Below are 23,203 nucleotides of genomic sequence, written 5' to 3'. Positions count from 1 at the left end.
TTATGACAAAAATATGGCTAGCGTATTAAATATATAGATTTTCTGATTAAATACCAAATTTAAAAACCTATAAGGTAGGGGAGATTCTGAATGAAAAAATCCAAACCATCAATAATACTACTATAAAAGTCTGATTAACTTAAAAGTAAAATATGCTTATTGTTTTCTTTATGTAACAATTTTGGTAAATTATTGGTGTAACACATCAGTGAACTAATGTCAGATTAAATTGTTAGAATTAATTTAATGACATTTTCTTAATACGTTATTAATTAATAACGTTCTACATACTCTATTCCAAAAGTATTGCATTGCAATTTTTGTTAATAAGCAGCTTGTTAAGTACGAGTTGTTAGTTAAAAGTTAACGGACAATAAATCCTTGAGTATCGGTTTCGGCAACAAGTGCTTTGATGAGCTATGAAGGTCAGTTAAGGGAACTAGTAATCTATCGTATCCCTTGCATCCTATGACAATATGGGTATTAACACTACACGCCAATTGAACTGTTACACAGATGATAAAAGTTTTAAATTGCTGGCCATTAAAAAAATAATTACTTATTTAAGAGTTTTAAGCAACTTAACAGTTTAGGTCAAACAATTAGGTTCAACAAATGTTCATGTGTTTGTTTGGAAAAAAATTCATATTTGTATATTTAACCAATCTTAACCTGTAGCTTATTTATTTTTATTTATTTGTAGGTTTGAAACTTCACCATTTGATCACCTTGGTTTGATCATTGGGATTTCAATAAAATGTTGAGGATAAAGGCACAGAAAAGAAAGCTATTCAGATCACGTTAATCCTCGCACTTAACCTTAATTCATATTTAGGTTAGCTTAAAATATGCACATAGGTGTGGATTGTTTTGTCCAAGAGCTACTAATTATACTGTGAACAATTCAAAATACAAAAGTATTTTAATGAACAATTACTAAAACAAAAATATGTTAATCACCAAATCTGTTCCCGTTCCCGGCTTTGCTGCATTGTAATTTATGTTGCAGAATAATTAATCAGCTAATGTAACCAATTACACAAAAATCGTCTTAATCACTTTATCTTTATGTTACGGCTAAGACACATTATTTACACGTTGTACAATGTAAAATTGAGAGAAACGCTATGCAGTTTTGTTACTAAGATCAGTTAATTCTTTAACGAGGACCATTTTTTATCAGGCTCCAAATAAGCTTAAAATCTCATTGATCTAGGAATTTAAGCAGATCTTTATTCAATTTCTACTATTACTACGTACTACTACTGATAAATAGGCAGTTGTTCTAATTCCAAATGATATCAACTCTGCAACCTGTTCTACTGACTTAAGTGACTGATTGCCTCTAGTCAGTGCAGTAAGTGTAAAATATGTGAAAGTATGTCTCTTTGTTTTTACCATGCTATTGTTGTCACAAAGGCCTGAGCTAAATACCTCGCGGCAGCAAACCTGTAGACTAAGCAAATTTTTATTTGCCTGATTAGATTTTCAATTAATTCTTTTTAAATAACATTAGGTTTAACAAGTACCTAGGTTTGCTGCTACAGGGAGGATAATAAAGTGTGTTTTTTTGTAGAATAGTATATATTTTTATAGCTTATAAATAAATAAATTGACCAAGTTTGATATAAATATATCCATAAACAAGCAAACACAACAGTTTACAATACTCAGACTCTCTATAAGAATAACATGAGAATTTTAAATTTATAATTTTTTGAATTTTCTCCGTAACCACTAACCTTACAAAAACCTTTAAAGTACTAAATTACACGACAGGATGGCTGTCATAAGCTTACAAATTTTGCCCCATGTAAAATCTCCATAAGAAAAGTTTATTTTCAATTTTTGACCCAATTAACATATAATATTTATATAACTATAATATATAATATATTATATAATAGAATAGATATTCTCAAAGTATAAATGAAACGTGCACATATAGGACCGATAACCTTTCTTTTGGTACAACCCGCGTGTAATTCGGTCCAGTAGTATGGTCAGGCTAGCTATCATGAGCTTTAAAATTTGGCCTCATGTTAAATCTCCATAAGAAAAATTATTTTTCATCACTCTGTAACGAAAGTAACTATTTTCGATAACAGCTGACATCAATGAAAGTAGTCGTTTCCCAAGCTCTAATTTAGGGCAAGGGAAAATCGATCAGCTGATTTTCCCTCGCTCCAAGTTTACTTTCCCTCGCTCTCAATTAGTTCTCCATTTATTTACTACGCGCGCTAGTGTTTTGTTACGGTTTAATTTAATAATTTGAATCAGCTGTGTGTATGGTTAAAAGTTGTTTTATTATTTTATTTTGATGTTTAAACAAAATTTATTGAGAAATATACGTAGGCTACCTTTAGAATATTTCCTTCTTTTTTTGTTTCAAAAAATAATAAAAAATAGACCTAGGTTTCCTTTTAAAAGATTTTATTTTATTTTGACGTTCAATCTAATTAATTGAGAAATAAAACAGTTGAAATATTACTGAGGTCTGCTATTCTGTGTTTGTGTATTTTTGCGTCGTGATGAAAAGTATCGTTCATAACTTGTACCGAAAGTTATTATCTGGCACTTGCTCCATTATTCCCGCCCTCGGCTTCGCCTCGTACGTGAAAATAACTCTCACATACTCGGCTTCGCCTCGCACGTGAAATTGGGGTTCCCTGTGTTTGGCTTCGTCTCACACAAAAACTTGAGCGCGCGCGCCAGAAAATGCCACTTTCGGTCCTAGTAATGAAATATACTATTTATATTGGTTCCTAGAGGTCGCATTTTGGTTAAAAACTCAAACAAAAATATAGGCCTATAATGTACAGACTTCTCTATTTTCACCTCACACTGTAAATAAAACATGGGTTTGGAATTCATTCGGATTTTTGTTTGTTTTATTGTTATTTTGTCAGCAGCATATCAACCCATAAGGCCCATGTAAATTTTTTTTTTAATAAAAAAATTATTTGTTGTGCTTATTTTTGATCCTATTTTAATTTATAAAGAGATTCTACACATCTACAGGAAAATATATTTCATTTGGTACCAACCGTGTTCAATTCGGTCCAGTAGTATGGTCAGGCTAGCTGTCATAAGTTTTGCAAAAGTTTTTTAATATATAAGATACTAGCCATACCCGCGGGCTTTGCCCCGTTTACTTCACATGTGAGCTCGTTCACATGGCTCAACCACGTCCTGGTTGAAGTTCGTTCGCTACGCTCACTCACCTTTTGGTTGCAAATTGGCTGTAGTCATAAATTTAAAGAAATAATAGTGTTGCACCCTGTTGGTAATCCTTGTAACTTTAATGCTATTGAACATCATAGAACAGAACCAACTTGTTTAATTGAAACAGCTGTTAAGAAATTCCTTTTAAATATGAAAATCATAAGGTTAACATGGGAAACTCCAGAGCCACTGGGGCGGAGCCCGAAAGCCCGATCAGAATAAAAACTATTTATTTTTCCTATTTAATGCCCAAAGAATCGGTGTACCGAATTTCAGCCTCCTAGGTAAATGGGAAGTGGGAGAATTAGTGATGAGTGAGTGAGTCAGTCAGTCAGTGAGGGCTTTGCCTTTTATATATTTAGATATGAATTTGAACCAATGGTGTTTTTGGCCTCTGGGGACCTCAAAAAAACGTAAATCTGTCCCGTGAGACCTACCATGAGACCTGCAGTAATAGCCTATTCCCTATATGGGAAATTTTGCTGAAAGTATAAAAGTTTCGTAAGAACTAAAACTATTTTTAAAACTTGTACTTTCTATGCATGAATATTTTGTTAAAATGACTTACTGGTGCTGAATTCCTTCTCAATGCACCAGGAAATAAACCTGACTATCTAGTAAATTACACTTTATTGCTTTAACACAACTTTAATCTTAAAACCATTAGAGTGAAGTTTTGTATAGGTGTATTAATTGTAATCTTATCATAGGTATTACAGAATAATTTACTGCAAAAAATTAGACAAAGATAGAGTACTGTATTAGCAAGCAATTACAGCTAGTTCAGTGATGTTTGGACAGTTTGTTGATTCAGTGTTGAACAGTGTGAAATGTCGGAATCAGATGACAGTACGTTATATATTGCAGTTCGTAATATAGCTTTTGATTAAGTATATAGGGAAAATTATAGTTGTTAAATATGCTGTTTGAAATCTATTATTTGAACATCGTGTGGTTACTTTTTTTTTGTTAATCCATTATGTTAACTTTACTTTGGTAATGTTTACTTTACTTAGGTTTGCCTAACCTACGAAATAAAAATTAGTGAAGTTTGTCTATTTTTAGTGGTTAATTATTAGGTTGCAGTAATAACCGGAAGTAAAACGTCATGAACACTTTTTTTCAACTAGACATGATGGAGAATCTCCCAAATACCCTAAAGTAAAGGTGGTGAGTTAACTGAAAACATCTGCCACTTGTAATGTTAACAAAAGTGCAGTTAACTGTTATCAGATAAGTGTGTTGTGTAGGTTGTAAAAACAAGTGTGTTGTCTAGAAAGAAGTTCAAGCTCTTTGAGGAAACGTGTAATCTTTTAAACGGATATAATGAACTGTAACAGATAGTTTATAAAATCTACTGATATTGAGTGAGTAGAATTTTGAAGTGAATTAACGTGTCAAGATTGAAATAAATCTTATTGTTTTCAGGTGGGAAATCCGACCATGATGGGATTTTACCGGGCGTTGACTACATCAACTTGGGCACAGAGGACCAAATGGTAAAATAATTTAGATCAACATATTATATTGTTTTGTATCCATAGTAAAAGCTACTGAAATATGCAAAACATTTAACACTTTAACTTTTTTGGGATTTTCAAGAAAAAATTTCATTAATAAAACGATCCATTATAGTATTGTCACTTGACTCTATCTCTATCATTGAAACCTATTCATTATTAATGAATGGACGGTTTACTTGACTGTTGTTATCTTATCAGACTGATGGAGATATAATATTTATGATGGTACTAATGAGCAACATAAATGTCTTTGGGACAAATGTGTCGGCTTTTTTAAAGATTTCAATCGTTTGTAATTTGGTGGTCAAGTTTTTATGTAACTTGTTTCACGTTTTGAAATTTTTTCTAGACTTTTTAAACAATACTTTAAGAACTCTTTGTTACGCTGAGAACGGTCATGTTTTTTAAAACTACCAGTTTTGTACCTATTGTACATTCGGAAATATGAAATAATTTTTAATTAAGTTGTAATTATCTTGAATGTAACCAACCTCCTTTCCCAGAAGAAGGGATCAAATTACTCTGAGAATCAAAGTTTTATAGAAGAAACCATTCTTTTACTAGTTATGCAACCAAGAAAAGTTACTAAGATTACTAAGGGACTGCGTAAGAAACTGTTTAAATGACAAATTATTGGGATTTGAAAATTAATTCAAATTCAAACTGAGATCGAAGAATGGGTTTTTTTATTAGGCTATATTACTTTTATTTACTGTTATGTAATAACATATATCCACAAACATAAACCACTTGTGACTCGGGAAATAAAGGCTCTAGCAAAATGGCAAGTCCAGTTTACATTGTAGACTCGTTTTTGTAAAAATGATTTTGGAGTTCACTGCAAGATTAGAGTTTTCTGTACAAAATTAGTAAGTTACAGGGGTTTTTTTTAAAGATATATGTAGAATAGATTTTGATATTTATTTCGATGATAACTAAATTAACCAACGCTAAATTACTTAGCCTACAATTTATAAAAACAGTCTTAGGTTATTTGCCAAAACGGACTATTAAAAGAAGTAAAGATCCCATCCAATATTAAAGCTTTTACTGATTTTAGGAAAAAAATAATTTAGTTGAAGTGAGCCACAAACCAAACGTGTGTGCTGATCTCATTATTGATTTTAATTGAATACAACACTTCTTAACCAGTTGAAGTTAAAACAACTTAGAGCATAGTTAAAGTATTTTTTTTATTTACATCAAATGAAGAGGTACCATAAACTAACAAAAATAATATATTTTGCCAGCAGAGAACTCTTGTTTGGTAGGTATATTTAAAAAAAATTGATACAGTTGATCCATAGATGCGTTCCACACTGGTATCCAAAATTCAATGGAAAAACTTAATATAGGAACTCTGAAAAACATTTTTTTTGGGAAAGCCCCAAACCCCAGTCACTGATTGGTTACTTTACAGGAGGTGTACGGATACCGCAGACATACAGTGTCTACTGGAGTGTCCTGGCTGTTCATTATCCTGACACTGGGAGCCGTGCGTCTAGTCTTCCATTGGTGGCCTCATCTCATGCTGTTTGCTACACATTACCGCTGTCCTCTCAGCATGGCTGATAAGCTACTCATAGTCGTAAGTGACACAATGTTATTGTACAACTAAGGGTCTGCAGGTCACTGACATTAGTAAGCCTGCCTTGGGTCAGGTCATTTTAGCTGAGGTGTGCTACAAGCATCATAATTTACAAACAGAGCAATGTTGTAGCGATTGTAGAAATCCTCAGTGAGGGCAAAGATTCACAAGAGATGTTCACGATTTGGCCAAGATCCCTGTAGAACCCCTCAGAATAAAAAAAAAACAATATATTTCTGATGGATCATGACAGAAACTTGACTTGAGCACATATCACAGGTCTGACAGTTCATATGTTTCCGGTGTAACTCAGTAAATATTTTTACATACTATCTATCGTTGGTAACTGTAGTTGTACAAGCTACTGCTCGGATTCAGTTCCGTTGGTAGCTCCTAGACAGGCCTCCCTACAACTTTTCAAGCAAAGGCCTAAAATGAGACTTTAGACCTCCTGTTTACAGCCCGTGGTGTACGGTGATGATGTTTACACGGCCATGGATATATTAAAAATTTTGTTGCAATCGTAAAAAAAGATTCCATTGTTTCCCCGGGAGACAATGATGAAGTTAACACTGTCGATTAAGTTTTTTTCCCCTATTTTTCTGTAAGTGATAGTTGGAGTTTCGATTCAATTCTTCTGGTTGGTTCTACTGGATTCAGTTTCCTAAAAATAATTGATGACTAGTAGAACCCCGTCGAAATCGACGGTTAATCTTGAGGTTTTATGCAAATTCAGCTAACTGGGATAGATAGAGTGAAGTCATTAAAATCTTGGTTAAATGAAGGGAGGATAAACATAATAATAAGTATGACGATTGTGTTCCCTAAAAAACGTGATTGATGAATTCGTTTAACACAATATTTCCTACCTTTTTATCGGCTTTAGGTTGCCCAAAAGGTTTTTTAGGAGTCTTATAATTGTTTTTTCATGAGTTTGTTTCGTGTTAAAGCCACTTTCACTATATGGGAGAATGAGTTCTAATAATTAGTCTATCATGTTACGGAAAGAGTCAATATTTATTACTAACAACTAATTCAATCTGCTTTTGGAAAATCATTCAGATTGTATCCGGATTTATAATTAAATCTTCATCTTTGGTCATTAAAATACAGAATTTTATCAGCATATTAAATCAGTTTTTTTGTATTTGATAAAAATATCTGATTCTCTAGAAAGCAGTAAGATTCTTACTTCAATCCAATCAATTTTAATTCCTTCTCTTGCCACATCGACCCATGTATTTAGTCATCCTGTTCTTACTTGATAATTCATTAACTTATGGGATAGTTTCGCCTTGGCCAGATCGATAACATAAAGCTGTGCATGTATTTCGTGGATAGAATGAACCATAGAAATTTGATCAAACCAAATCCATAACCTAGTCCAGCCTTGGTAACAAACTATGCAAATGCGATTAGATGTGATGACACTGTTGTGTTTCCGAATGCTTTGTATGTAGTGAGGTTTGTTACATGTGTACAGCAAAGTAAAAACCCTGTACACATTTTTTTTAATACCTGAAATGACATTAGTTCACCTACTTCACCAAAACCATAGATGAAACATACTCAGTAGTTAGTCTATTCCAAAACTTGAACACAGCTCTCATCCTCAACGTACTCATCTATGACACAATTTTTAACCCGATTGTCGAAAACTTTTATACTAATAAATGAATTTCTGGTGTTCTTTCTTGAATTCAAAAATAAATGGTAATTGAAAGTAGGCAAAAAAGGCAAGTGCCAACCTTACAATATATATAAGCTAACCCGATAAGGAATAATTATGTTCCTTTAAAATTGATATGTCACACGTATTTCATAATTTAAAATTTTCTAAGAGCAATAAAGCATTATATTTTTTAACACAACATTTAAAACATATCATAAATTCATCCTTTTGTTGAAACTATAAAAAACTTGTCATGCAGTGAAGAATCAATTTAAAATCATAACTAATAATGTAAACATTTAATTTTGACAGTTTCAGTAGACTTTTGAATACAATTTTAATATTAACAGCTGGTTCATTAAAAGTAGTATAAAATTATCCATGTGGTCGTAATGTAAACAAAATTGCTGAGTGAACTTTAAAGGCCTCTGGGGCAGAGTCCCAAGGAAATTTACCTCGTTTCTCTTTTGAGGGCTCACCTACAGACCAATACCTTTCCTTAGACACCCCTACCAAGTTTCTACACCCAGCCTTTCTCTCAAATTAGCTGTGACAAACCCCCCGTTTTCCTCCATAAGAATAACATGGGATGGGACTTTAAAGGCCACTGGGGCAGAGCCCCTAGGGAATTTACCACGTTTCTCTTTTGATGGCTCATCTACAGACCAAGACCTTTCTTTAGACACCCCTACCGAGTTTCTACGCCCAGCCGTTCTCTCAAAATAGCTATGACAAAGAAAAACAGTTTCAAATTAATATATAGATTTATTTAAATGTTTGGTACCTAAATCAATTTGATAGTGAAGCATCTTTTTTTGTTCACTTTCATAAATAATATACACATTTTTAATTAACAACCCTCAAATTCTCAAAATGGTCAAATGTCTGTTCTGTCTAAGTAATTATAGCAAACAAATATTTACTTTCTCTCCATTGATGAATATTGCCACAGCAGCAAAAATCATGATTGAGCAAAAAACTCACAAGTCTATTCATTCTCTGTTTCAGGAGCGTTACAAGAAGAAGCACAAATGTTACCATGTGAAAACAATTAAAACATTATCAGCAGAGACTCTGCTCAAGTAAGCCTACTTGCTGAATTTAGTGACTTATAATTTAAGAGATGTTTTAAGTACCGTAACAAAATTATACTATTATTGTTATAATTATAGCCTAACTAATAAATTCTGCCTAAGGTAGTGAAAGTAATAAACCTCACAGTAAATTATTAAATTTTCAGTGAATATCCTGTTGTAACAATTTGATTATCTTATTTGAATATATTTTTCAGAAAAATTTATTTAATTTTGTATTAGTTTTAGAACAAGGCTTGGATACATATTTTGAGCACATTCACTGCAGTTTTATAATTGCGAGTGAGGATGAATTACAAATGTGCTGATTGTAAGAGAATGTTTAAATCCAATTCCAACCAACAGAAAACCCACAGTCTGGATGTAGGTACTATGTTCCAGTGTGTTGGACAGGTTGCACAGTAATTAAACAGGTAGCAGCCCTTAACAGTTGATAACAGCTTCTCAATACTGCCAAATGCTAGGGTGAATGGCCAACACAAAATTGTATAAACCCTGAATGACTACGTGTATAGATACAACAGTGATGCTGGCGTTGGGAATCTCTTTGAACAAAATCTAACCTCACACTGAGCTAAACGAGTTGGCACGGAAAGTTCTGCCCCGCTACCATGTGGAATCATGCGTTTTGCCATCAACATGTTAAATAAAATTAAACTGATGTATATTTTAAGCCTTTTATCTTACTTTTAAATTTAATTTTTTCAGAGAGAGTCAAAACAATGAAAACAATTTGAAAGATAAAATTGGCGGTGAGGCGTTGTTGGAGCTGATAAAAATGCCAGACAGAAAATTGCCAATCCACATGTCAGGAGGGACTTTCGTGGGTAAGTTGGTCTTTTAAATGTAGGAATTTATTTGTTTTAAGATATCTACTAGGCTTTACTTACTTGATCTTACTCCCTTGGCCATCGATACCCTAGAAGAGTTTTTGCCTTGCCAACAATTGCTCGACATCTTTCCCAGTCGTATTCATCGACTTCCACTCCTGCTCTTGCAATGTCTGTCCTCACGCTGTCCCACCATCTTTTAGGGAATCCAGGTGGTCTTCTCCTACTTCATTCAATAGTTTTCCGGTATCCCTTCTCAAGACATGTCCGTCTCAAGACATTTTAGCTGTCTAACTCGTGCTTGTGCTTTCTTATTAATTGTGTAATATCATAATCGAGGTCTTCTAGGCCTACTAAGTAAAATTATTGTATAAATCATCAACAACAATTTCTATATTTGTAACTAATATATATTATTGTAGAATGGAGTGGTAACCCTCACCATAGGTTTCATATTTTTTACTATAAACAAATATCTATTTGAACAATTATATAATTACTTTACTTAAATAATTCATAACACCTGTAATTATTATTAACCTTCAACTACAACTATGGAAAAATGGAGTCCCATCATGCAGATTTTAAAGACAAATTTGATTAGTTGGAAATTGAAAAAAAATAAATCTTTGCAACTAAGAATTACATTTTGAGGCAAGATCATTACGAGAGTAGGCTATCTTGAATTCGTAGCATTTAAGTGATAAAAAAATAAAATGCTTTAAATATTTTCTTAAGTAACATGTAAATTTATTCATATGATTGAATAGAGATATATATGTTTTTAATTGTTACAAAATGCAGTGTGAGGCAGTAAAACTGCTTAATTAAAAAAAATTCATTTAGAAAAAAGGATAGTTGTTTCAACATAATTCTTAAGTATAGGCTACATGAGTGGAAATAAATGTGTCACCTTTAAAATAGTTATTTTTTTAATACAGTGTTAGTAAAATGGCGTCCTTGGTTTTGCACACATTGTTGAAATCTGAGATGAAATCCACACATGACGGTTTTTAGCGTTTGCAAAACGGCGTTTGCTAAGAACAAATCACACTATCCATGTTTTTGTAATATGCCTTTACAGCAAACGCCCATTGTGCATTATTCCAACGCTCCATGGCCACTGAAATTCCCACTTGTCTAGACTTCTAAGGTAATTTCCCCGCACTCAACTAGCCCTTAATTCCTCGTCGGCTGGTGTCGTAATCACCCTTGTGTCATTACCTGGGTGTCGTTTCACTGACTCACCCTGTACAGCTATTGCAACCCAGTGTATTTTACATGATTCGATTGTATATTGTTCTACCATTATTTTTGTCTTTTAAAATTGTAGATTTTTTGTTTAAGAATCCATCTATTGTGTTTCCCAACAGAGATGGAGTCTGTGCGTATGTTTGAGTGCAAGAAACAGAGGTACATATGGGATGAGGAGAAGGGAGAGTTTTTCAAGTTGGCAGGCCTGGACTGTGATGTCAGCACATCTGCCTTGCATCAGCAGACAGGGCTGAGTCCTTCACAGCAGCTACTCAGGTAGGTCAGGGATGAGAAAATAACTTTCACCTCTGTAACTTAAGTTGGGCAGATTCAATAAAGTATAATTTTGTTTTCAAATAAAAAATTAAAGCCATAGAGTTTAAATATTAAGTATAAACCTAAGCACAATTTTGTAACCAGGCATTGTGTTATTTTAAACTACTAAATTAATGATACAATATGTCTTCCAGACGCCTGGTGTACGGAAGCAATGAGATCATTGTACCGATGAGAGGAGTGATTGCTCTGCTGTTTCTGGAAGTGTTGAATCCGTTCTACGTCTTCCAATTGTTCTCGTTTGCATTGTGGTTTGCTGACAACTATGTGTACTACGCGGTCGCCATTCTGACCATGTCCGCCGTCAGTATAATCATGACTGTCATACAGACCCGCAATGTAAGTAATGCTATGATGTGTGATTACGAAATTTTGTTTATGTAATAGACAATACTCTTTACATACTCAAACAGTACAATCGTCACATAAAGTTAAAGGTTATTTGAGTGATTTTTACTTAATAATGAAAATCAATGTAAGTCATGTTTAGTTAAGCTCTATTTTAGCGTTATCATTTTTCGTAATATATATATACAGTAAACCCTCTCATATCCGGACTAATGTGGTGCCGGCCGATCCGGATAACAAAAAATCCGGATATGAGAGAAACATTGTTTTAGATGAGAAAACAGCTGTACAACAACTACGGTACTCAATTTTAGTAAGCCTTAAATACGGAAACGTTTGTTTATTAAATAAAACAACGGTATTTTGGTTATAATAACACTTTAATACAACATCAAAACTCAAAAAATATTACGTAATACAGTACAGTACAGTGAAAGAAATGAAATAAAACTAAGAAAAACACATTAATATAACATCAAAACTCAAAAAATATTACGTAATACAGTAACGGTACAGTGAAAAAATGAAATGGAACTAAGAAAAAGGCAAGTAGGCCTACTGTAATGAACAAAAATGCAGAGCTGGATACAAAGTAAAATAAAATTAATCAACGAAAACAGCTCTTACTTTGTACTCACAGTTAAGTTTTGGACAAAAACGATGTTATTGTGGCTTGTTTGGCTCGATTAACACGCTTCTTTGACGTAATGTCTCTCCACCTACGAAAAAGCAGAAGATCGGCTCCCGTTGCTTCCTCTTGTTTCTCGACATACTCGATCAGCTGTTCGATGGCCTGGAAAGCCTCACTATGCGTCATGGTTGTTTTCTGGATTTCTTCTTCTTCGTCGTCGTCAGGAGCGGGGTCTGCGTTAACTAAGTCTATGATGTCATTGTCAGTAAACTCCTGGATTTCGTCTTCCTTCATCCACTCACTCACTGCGTCACTGTCTATGTTGTCACAACCAGGAACGTTTCTAAAAAGTTGAACGATTTCTTCACCTGTTTTGTCATTGCAGTTTTCTGTTTCTTTTTCTACTTCTTTGTTATAATCTTGGTCTACTTTGTGGTCTAAAAGCTTTTTCCACGATTTAACCAACGTTATCGGTTTGAGCTCTTCCCAAGCGCTAGAAATCCACAAGGCAACATCTAGCATGTCAGTGTCTTTAAGGCACTCAGAAACACTCTTTCCCACATCCATGCCCTCAATAATGATCGTCAGTAGCTTACGTCGATACAAACGTTTAAGTGTTTCAAGGACCCCCTGATCCATTGGCTGGCACAAAGAGATTACGTTCGGCGGCAAAAACACGCACTTTATTTCTCCACTTGTTAGTTCATCTGCAGACGGGTGTGAAGGGGCGTTGTCAAGCAATAAAATAGCCTTCTTTGGCAAATTGTTTTTTTCAGCAAACTTTTCAACAGACGGGACGAACTGATTGTTAAACCACTCTCTGAAGATCGCAGAATTCATCCAAGCGCTTTTTTGTCCTCTGTACCACACCGGTAATGTCGACTGATCTTTGAAGTTTTTAAACGCTCTTGGTTTATTTGATTTTCCAATCATGCAGAGTTTGAGTTTATTGTTTCCTGTGACGTTGCTGCAGGCCATTATTGTAACCCTCTCCTTTTTCTTCTTATAACCTGGAGCGCTATTTTCTTCCTTGGAAGCGAGAGTGCAGCTAGGTAGCATTTTAAAGTTCAGACCAATTTCGTCACAGTTGTATAACTGGTCCCCGCTGATTCCTTCCTCGTCAAGCAGCTTGTGTAAAAACATTTTAAACTCTCCCACAGCGTTTTCATTTGCTGACAACTTTTCTCCGCTTATATGAAGCTTTCTGACCCCATATCGATTCTTACACTTTTCCAACCACCCCTCACTGGCTTTGAAATTGGGATCACTTCCGATTTCCTTATTAAATTGGAGAGCCTTTTCCTGCAAAATGGGTCCAGACACGGGCAGTCCTTTTGATCTACATTGTGTAAACCACAAAAATAACGCTTCGTTCACTTTGTCATTCACGGCTGTTTTCATCATTTTGCACTTTTTTATTCCTGAACTTGATGCCTGGTTAGAACACCATTTTTCTATTTTTTCACGGGATTTTTTCCAGTCACTCATTGTACTAGTCCCCACTCCCATCTCACTCGCTATCTTTTTTGCACTTTCGCCCGCTTGCAAACGTTTCAACGCGTTAAGTTTGTCCTCCATCGTAATGACAATCTTTTTTCTTTTTTCGGCCATAACAACTTATTCGCCTCTACTCTTCCTTCCCGAAACTAAAACGAACCGTACAAACAATGACTAGGTCACTGAGGCACAAAAAAAGCAGCACTGACAACTGACACAAGTGATGAATTGTCGTCGCCGCGCATGAGTAGGGCGTTGGCGTAGGTAGGAGGGGCGGGTAGGAGGGGTGGGGGAGGGATTCTATTTTTGTTTCGTGAGTCAGTGACCTTGCCCGCGAGACTGCACGTCGCACAACCCTCCCGGCGCGCCAGCGTTTCTAACCGGCCTACAAACAGCGACTGCTCGGTCAACAAACATTCGCCCTAGAGTGTTTTTTTAATTTTTGCATTTTTTCAAAATCGCGTCCGGATATCGGAGGGTCCCGATATGGGAGATCCGGATAAGAGAGGGTTTACTGTACTGTCTATTACTGTTTAACTGAGAGTAATTGGTTTGTATACTTAATTCTGTTTTGTGTGCAACCTCTATTTAATTATTTCCCAACAAAAAGGTAATGGTAATGGTTGTTGTAAAATTTCACTGTGGTAAATATTTTTTCCTCAAAATATTCCTCTGTTTCAAGGTATGAAAACATTAGTTTTTAGTGAAAATTGCCAAAAATGTTCTCCTGTAGAAGTAAAATAGTTTTATAATTTTCAACCTACTTCCATACAATGTCTTTGCAACAACTCGTAGAGAGCTGGGCCTATCCTTTGCTGATTAAACTATTTCTCCTGTAGTTTGCGGTTAAGGATGTAGCGTAGAGCACAAGGGTTTAGGTTTTGAGTTATCTGCATGGGGAAAACTCCACCCTGGCACAAAAATAAATCAAAACCAGAGGTTTCAAGCATGGATCAAGTTAGATGGAGTCAGAAATCTTGAGATCTAATGGTAGCTATGAAGTTCTTATAGTTTAAACTTCTTGGTGGCCAGAATTATTACACAAAAACTTCCTGACCAACAATAAACCACGAAGCCTCTTTCTCCCCAGCCCAAAGCTTCCTTGGTAAAAAAAATGCTGCCTACGACAGTTAAATATTCTTATATTATTAGTTTTTTACTTTTTTATTCTTTTTTTTTGCCAGAGTAGATAGAGTAGTTGTAGATTGAGTTTATTTTTCATTAAGTAAGCCTGTTTTCCTCACAAAACAGTTGACCCTTTAGTTGTGATAGTACACTAGTACTTGGTGTTTTGTACGCCTGTGATATTAACCGTCTTGTTTTTATCCCAGAACCAGAATAAACTTCACAGCACAATCCACTCAAGTGATGTAGTCTCGGTGCTACAGCTGAGTAGCTCCACCAAGGAGCCTGTAGTGACGACGATACCTACAGAACAGCTGGTGCCTGGGGACCTGATGGTGATACCTACACACGGGTGTATCATGCACTGCGATGCTGTGCTGCTCACAGGCAACTGTATAGTCAATGAGAGCATGCTCACAGGTAAGAGATTACTTTTGAAGGTGTTACGGCTTGGTTGGCCTCTCTCTTTGAGATCTATTTAGGCCTCAAGTCTGTTCAGGGGTGTTTCATAGTGTTAGGAGGGGACAATTATTACTCAAGTTTTAAAAGTACTCAAAGTTGAGTAACAATTGAATGAAGTAATTGGTTAAGAACATGTAAAGGTGTTTTGATGTTTGTTTATGTATTGGGGTAATCCTCTCAACAAAAAGTAGGAGATAATTTAAATGGATTATAAGGAATATTTATTTGTTGGATCCCAAGCTTACCTGAATAATATTGAGTCCAGCCTGAATAATATCAAGTAATGGGTTATTTTCCCAAATCAAGCCTTCCCTAAATGGAAATGCACCGATATACAGTGAAATATATAAATTGTGTGAAGTATAAGGCTACTGTTTTTATCAGAGTGAACACTTTCCCGTTCTAGTAAGAAAGCTATTACAAATTATCCCCAAATTGTTCCAATATAATATGCAACTGTGAATCTCCACAAAAACCCAGATAACACTGAAGATTATTTTAACTGTATGAAATCATTTATTTTTCCCAGGTGAGAGTGTTCCGGTGACTAAGACTCCTCTGCCCAACTCTGCCAATATACAGTACGATGACAAGGAACACGCGAGACACACACTGTTCTGCGGCACCCACGTCATACAGACCCGCTACTACGGCCACGAGCGCGTCTACGCGGTCGTCATACGCACAGGCTTCTCTACAGCCAAGGGCAACCTGGTCAGGTCCATACTTTACCCGACGCCTGTAGACTTCAAGTTTGAACAGGACTCATACAAGTTTGTCCAGCTGTTGGCAGTCATTGCCAGTGTTGGATTCCTCTACACTGTTGTCACTAAGGTAATTTTAGTTTGTAGGTGCGTTAGAGATGATTTTGAAAAATAATTAATTTCTTAACTATGAAAAATACAAGGACTATAATGAAATTATTAAGGTCTCAATTGAGTTTCCTCACATTCAATTATATGACCAACGCCATTTTCTTCTTGTTTTTATCAACTATTTCATCCCCTTACCAACTAGCTAACTGAAATATCAGACCAGATGGGGCTTAAGTTTTTTTGCTTGGTGGCTATAAGAGCTTGAAGGGGCAAATAATTTACAGACAGCTCTCGGAATGCATCCCTTCCTATGTTAAATTGTCACTAATTAAACTAGTATGAAAATTAGTGAGTTTGTATTGATGTGCTAGTGCCAGTTACAGATTATGTCGTGTTCACCAACATATAAAAACTAGGTGGCGTTCGCAGAGGCATCCACAAAATTGAGCGGAGTCATCAAGGGTTCATATTATATTGTTTATGTTATACTGCAGTAAAAACAGTTGTTTTTAATACATGCGATGCGGGTCTGAAGTAGTATTTTTACTCTTTAGGGAGTAAAAATCGTTTTTAGCCTCTATGGAGTAAAAATCGTTTTTAGCCTATGGAGTAAAAATCAGCTGTTGTCAATTCAGGTGTAAATTTCTATTGTAAACGATTGCATGTATTGAAATATGTATAGATTCGTGCTTCGTAATCATTTTAACCTACAGTCTAGAGTCTCTTCCCATAGCATTTTAGCATTGCAGATACATTAATCCATTCCCACACTCAACACTGCTCACCTCTACTACTTCCTTCACCACCCCCTACGTCGTGGACCTGTTTCCCTCTCTTCCCATAGCATTTTAGAATTGCAGATACATTAATTTAATTGCCAAAGACATTTCCCACACTCTGTACTGCAATCCTTACTAATTCCTTCACTCTTTCCTACGTCATAGACCTTATTCCTTCCCATCTCATAGCATTTAAGTATTAGATGCATTTATCTATCTGCCCAAACGGTTCCCCCACTCTGCACTGCCAGCCTTTACTACTTTCTTCACCACTTCCTACGTCGTGGGGCCTGTTTCCTTCCCTTCTCATAGCATTTTAGGATTGAAGATACATTAATCTAACTACCACAGACGGTTCTCACACAATGCTCATACTTTACTACTTCCTAAGCCACTTCCTACATCGTGGACCTGTTTTCATCACTTTACATAGCATTTTAGGATTTTAGATACGTTAATCTAATTGCCACAAACATTGCCCACACTCCGCACTGCTAGCCTTTACTACTTCTTTCACCATTTTCTATGTCGTGGGCATGCTTCCATCCCTTTTCATAGCATTTCAGCATTGCAGATACATTAATCTTACTGCTACAAATGGTTTCCAGTTCCCACACTCCACACTGCTCACCTTACTACTTCCTTCACCTCTTCTTACGTCGCGGACCTGTTTCCCCATCTTCCCATAGAATTTTAAGATGGTAGATACTGTACCTTAATCTAATTGTCAAAAACAGTTCCCACACTCCGGACAGCTCGCCTTGACTAACTTCCTTCACCACTTCCTACGGCTCGGACCTGTTTCACTTCCTTCCCTTAGCTTTATTGGATTGCAAATACCTTAATCTATTGGTCATTAACAGATCCCACACTCCGAACAACTCACCTTGACTACTTTATTCACCACTTCCTATGTCATCGACCTGATTCCCTCCCTTTCCATAGAATTTTAGGATTGCAGATACCATATCAAATCGCAGATATCAAATCGTCATAAACAGTTCCCACGCTCCGGACAGCTCGCATTTACTACTTCCTTCACCACTTCCTACGTCACGGACCTGTTTCCCTCCCTTTCCATACTATTTTACGATTGCAGATACCTTAATCTAATCGTCATAAACAGTTCCCACACTCCGGAAAACTCGCCTTTACTACTTCCTTCCTCACTTCCTACGTCACGGACCTGTTTACCTGCCTTCCCTTAGCATTATTGGATAGAAAATACCTTAATCTATTGGCCCAGATCCCACACTCCGGACAACTAGCCTTTACTACTTCCTTCACCACTTCCTATGTCCCGGACCTTTTTCCCTCCCTTTCCATAGCATTTTAGGATTGCAAATACCTTAATCTATTGGTCATAAACAGATCCCATACCCCGAACAGCTCGCCTTTACTACTTCCTTCATCACTTCCTACGTCGCGGACCTGTTTCTTTCCCTTCCAATAGCATTTTAGGATTGCAGATACCTTAATATAATCGTCATATATATCGTCACATCCTACGTCGCGGACCTGTTTTCCTCCCCCCCCCCCATAGAATTTTAGGAATGCAGATACCCTACTTAAATCTAATCGTCATAAACAGTTTCCACACTCCAGACTACTCACCTTTACTACTTCCTTCACCACTTCCTACGTCACGGACCTCAAGCTAGTGTCGTCATTTGATTATAATTTATGATCCATACCGTTTCTGTTCTAATATCTGTGGATTAATGCTATCAGCTATTTCTTTTTTTACTGCATTTAAAACCCAACAGCTGACCATATGTTTTTGTTTATGTGTCAAATACTACTTCCATAAGGATTACATTGAAACTTATTGAGACCCAGTGGGGCGGATTCCTGAGAGACTTTTTTAACGCCATATAGATGTTGGCACTCACCGATATGGTCTTTATCTCCATGCAAAATTTGAAAACGATTGATTCAGCCGTCTAGGACGAGTTTGCGTATTACGAAATGCATAAGAGTCAACGTATAAGAGCTTCGCTCAATGAAAGGGCAACTTAATGTAAACTATAGTACCTTTAGTTTGGGGTTGGTAACAGAAATAAAAAGATTGCTAACTATGCTAGAAAACCCTTTTTTCCAGTCAAAATCTGCTTTTATTTATTTATTATTCGCTAATATGCCTTTTGCAGGCCATGCGCGGAGTGCCAGTGCGAGATATCGCTCTGGAAGCGCTAGATCTCATCACTATTGTGGTACCACCAGCTCTGCCCGCTGCCATGACTGTGGGTCGCATGTACGCACAGTCCCGACTCAAGAAAAACAACATCTACTGCATCAGTCCTCGTACTATCAATGTGTCTGGATCCATCAACTGTGTATGCTTTGATAAGGTGAGCTAACTGCTTAGATTCTACGTTTCTTGTTTGAATCAAGTTAAAGCACAAGTATCTTGTGTACTGTGGTTATCTATATATTTAATTCCGTAAGCAAATCGGTCACCGTAAAATATCTCGAGCTAGGAAAAAGGTAGCATGGCTGTTGAGGATTCATTTTAAAGCTTAAGGTCCTAGGACGGTGGGAAAAATATCAGAAGTGTCAAAATCACCCCTGCTCTGCCCCACAGGCCGTCTAAGATCCAGTCATTTTCTAATGGAAGTACTGCTACATTGTTTCTATAGTTTTTTTTTTTTTATTTAAATATACCAGCTGATGTAAACATTGTCTATGTTGGTTGATATATGTATATAGTGAAGTCCATGTTTAGAGGTATTACTCTTTGGTCTTTGTGTATTCTCTTTTAAGTGTACTTGATTTCCGATTCAGAATAAAAGATGTCGGCTCATTAACTGCAGCCTAAATGTATTTCTGTCGATGTTAATTACAAATTATAATAAATAGTATTGAAACTTCAATTGTGTTTTTATTTAAAACATGAAACATGGTGTCTTATAAGTGGGATACAAATAAATTCAAGTGCGTGAGTAATAAATTAACATAAAAATGTGTTATAACAATGAGTGAGTCGGAAGATGAAAACGTGCTTCAACAAACTGAACAAAGGACTGTGTCTAGAAAAACTGAAAATTTCACAATGGTTCCATGCAATCTTCAGAATTTTAATTTCGAGGGCAATTTAGCCGAAAATTGGAAGCACTGGTATCAGAAATTTGAGATTTATCTCTTGGCTTCTAACCTAAATTCTGAAAATGACGCTAGGAAGGTTGCTCTACTACTACATAATTTGGGTGACAAATGCATAGACATTTTCAATTCGTTCAACCTCTCATCCGAAGATGCAAAAAAGTACGACGTGGTGGTAAGTAAATTTGAAAACCATTTCTCGCCTAAGAAAAACCTCACGGTTCTGAGACATAAATTTCTAAATAGGAAACAGCTGCCATCTGAATCCATCGATAGTTTCTATACAGACTTAGTTAACTTGAGCCTCGCTTGTGAATTTGACTCTGTCCGCGAAAGTCTTGTTTGCGATGTCTTAATATCAGGGCTTAACTCTCAAAACCAGAATGTCAGGGAACGATTATTGAGAGAGCCGGAGATTAACTTGGAGAAGACTTTAGCAATCTGTAAAGCTGCTGAACTGTCTAAACAACACATCAGAGAACTTGAAGCAGAACATAATGTCCATACAGTAAACGTCCATAAGCAACGAGAGAGGGGTTACCAACAACCACAAACGTTCAGACAGAAACAGGTTCATCAGGACCAACGGAACAAATTTCATCCACCGTCACAGCAGAAATCAACTGGGACAGGTAGGCCTAACAAAAGTACAAGTGCTAAGAAGTTTATTTCAAACTGCCGTAATTGTGGGAAAAATCACGGTATTAACAAGTGCTCTGCGTATGGCTTAGTGTGCTATAAGTGCGGTAAAAACAACCACTTTGCCAGTGTATGCAAATCAGCCAAAAAGGTTTGTGAAGTAGGCCTAAGTTTAGATTCTAATTCAAGAGATGTAGCTATAAGGCAAGGTAGGCAAGACAGTTCTTCTAAAAGTACTTGTGCACAAGAATATTTTTCAATTGATACGGTATCGCTCACGTCTGAATCTATATCTAATTACGTGATTGACAAAAACTTTTTATTCAGTAATATATGTTCAGTTAATGATTCTGTTCCTAAAAATTACATGTGTAAATCCAGGGCTAATGAATGGCTAGAGAATTTGAACATTAGGGAACACACAATCTCATTTAAAATAGATACAGGTGCTCAGACAAATATCATCCCAATTGATTTGTTTAATAGGCTAGGCCTATCAAAGGCATTAATACGCACCTCAAATATAAATCTTAGTACACTAACTGGTGAAAAAATACCGGTACTAGGTATTGTAGATTTAGATTGCTCTTTCAATAGGAAAATGTTCTGTATTACTTTTGTAATAGTTGATGTGAAATGTTCGCCAATTTTAGGCTTAAATTCTTGTCGCGTGTTAGGTCTTATAACAGCCTACAACGGTCAGGTATTGTCTGATGTTAAGAACCAAAGTGTAAATAATATTGTTCTAGGTCAAAATATGCATAGGCCTAATGAAAGTGTACATTCTGTTAGTAGCATTTTGAATGAATACAGCTCACTTTTTGATGGTAGTATTGGTAACATTCCTACAACAGTTCATTTGTCATTAAGTGAAGATGCTAAGCCTATTATTGAACCATGTCGTAGAGTACCATTCGCTTTGTTAAATCCTTTGAAAAATGAACTTGAATTAATGGAAGCTAATGGAATTATTGTAAAAGAAAATGAACCTACAGAATGGGTTCACAGTTTAGTTTTGATAAACAAAAAAAATTCTGGACTAAAGGTAGTATTAGATCCAAGAAACCTGAATAAGTATATACAAAGAACACACTGTCAAATGCCAACTATAGATGAAGTGTCATCAAAGTTTAATAATTGTAAGATATTTTCAACTCTTGATGCAAGCAGTGCATTTTGGATGCTTAAGTTGGATAATATTAGTAGCAAGTTGTGTACGTTTAATACACCTTTTGGTAGATATAGATACCTTCGTTTGCCATATGGTATCTCAAGTGCACCGGATATATTTCATTCTACTGTATCTCAAATATTTGAAGGTATTGATGGTGTAGTCACCTACATAGATGACATTTGCATAGGTGCTCCTGATAAACAAACTCATGATTTAAGATTAAAGGAAGTATTAAAAAGAGCTAAGGATTTTAATATTAAGTTTAACTCTAGGAAATGTAAATTTGCTGAGAGTGAAGTTTTGTTTTTGGGTCATCGGTTTACTGAGTATGGTTTAACTCCGGATCCTTCTAAGCTTAAAGCTGTACAGGAGATGCCAATACCTAAAGATCGTAAAGACTTGGAAAGATTTTTAGGAGTTACCAATTACTTATCAAAGTTTATTCCAAATTATTCGACTGTAACATCTCCTTTGCGAGTTCTTTCACATAAAGATGTTTTATTTCAATGGAATGCCGAACAACAAAATGCATTTTTGACTTTAAAGTCTTTGTTAGTATCTCCTCCTGTTTTATCATATTATGACCCAAGTAAGCCAATAACATTGTCTGTAGATTGTTCCTCAACTGGTTTAGGTGCTGTATTGTTATGTGGTGATAATCCAATTGCGTATGCGTCTAGAGCGCTCACTAAGACTCAGTCAAATTATTGTCAGATAGAACGAGAAATGCTAGCCATAGTTTTTGGTTGCACTAGATTTCACCAATTTATTTTCTCTAGGAAAGTAACTGTTGAAACTGATCACAAACCCTTAGAATGTTTGTTTAGGAAGCCCATTACTGCTGCTCCTTTAAGATTACAGCGAATGATGCTAAAAGTTCAACGCTATGACTTAATTGTTGTATACAAGCCAGGTAAATTGATGTATATAGCTGATACACTGTCACGTGCAGCACTTCCAGTAGAAGGTAAAGAAGATATTGATGTTTTAGATGAGGACATCATTTGTGAGGTAAATATGTTAAAATCTTATCTTCCCGTGTCTGAAAGTAAACTAAACCTGCTAAGAGAAAAAACCAGTTCAGATGAATGTCTAGGTATTTTAAAGAT

At 35.8% G+C, this 23,203-nt stretch overlaps 1 protein-coding gene across 1 annotated transcript in view; it reads left to right on the top strand.

Moving 5' to 3' along the window:
- Positions 1 to 23,203, top strand: part of LOC128990260 (polyamine-transporting ATPase 13A3) — a 56,002-nt gene that overhangs the window by 11,355 nt on the left and 21,444 nt on the right. The window contains exons 2-10 of the mRNA XM_054412573.1: positions 4,654 to 4,724; positions 6,169 to 6,336; positions 9,017 to 9,090; positions 9,811 to 9,929; positions 11,306 to 11,462; positions 11,657 to 11,861; positions 15,330 to 15,543; positions 16,115 to 16,419; positions 19,330 to 19,530. Of these exons, the coding sequence (XP_054268548.1) occupies positions 4,654 to 4,724; positions 6,169 to 6,336; positions 9,017 to 9,090; positions 9,811 to 9,929; positions 11,306 to 11,462; positions 11,657 to 11,861; positions 15,330 to 15,543; positions 16,115 to 16,419; positions 19,330 to 19,530 (1,514 nt within the window). The remainder of the gene's footprint in view (positions 1 to 4,653; positions 4,725 to 6,168; positions 6,337 to 9,016; positions 9,091 to 9,810; positions 9,930 to 11,305; positions 11,463 to 11,656; positions 11,862 to 15,329; positions 15,544 to 16,114; positions 16,420 to 19,329; positions 19,531 to 23,203) is intronic.

Source organism: Macrosteles quadrilineatus, unplaced genomic scaffold (genome assembly GCF_028750875.1).
Source record: "Macrosteles quadrilineatus isolate MER2022 unplaced genomic scaffold, UCM_ALF_1.0 Scaffold_3__2_contigs__length_128488019, whole genome shotgun sequence".
Classification (NCBI taxonomy): Eukaryota; Metazoa; Arthropoda; class Insecta; order Hemiptera; family Cicadellidae; genus Macrosteles; species Macrosteles quadrilineatus.
This window is presented reverse-complemented; position numbering and strand designations above follow the sequence as displayed.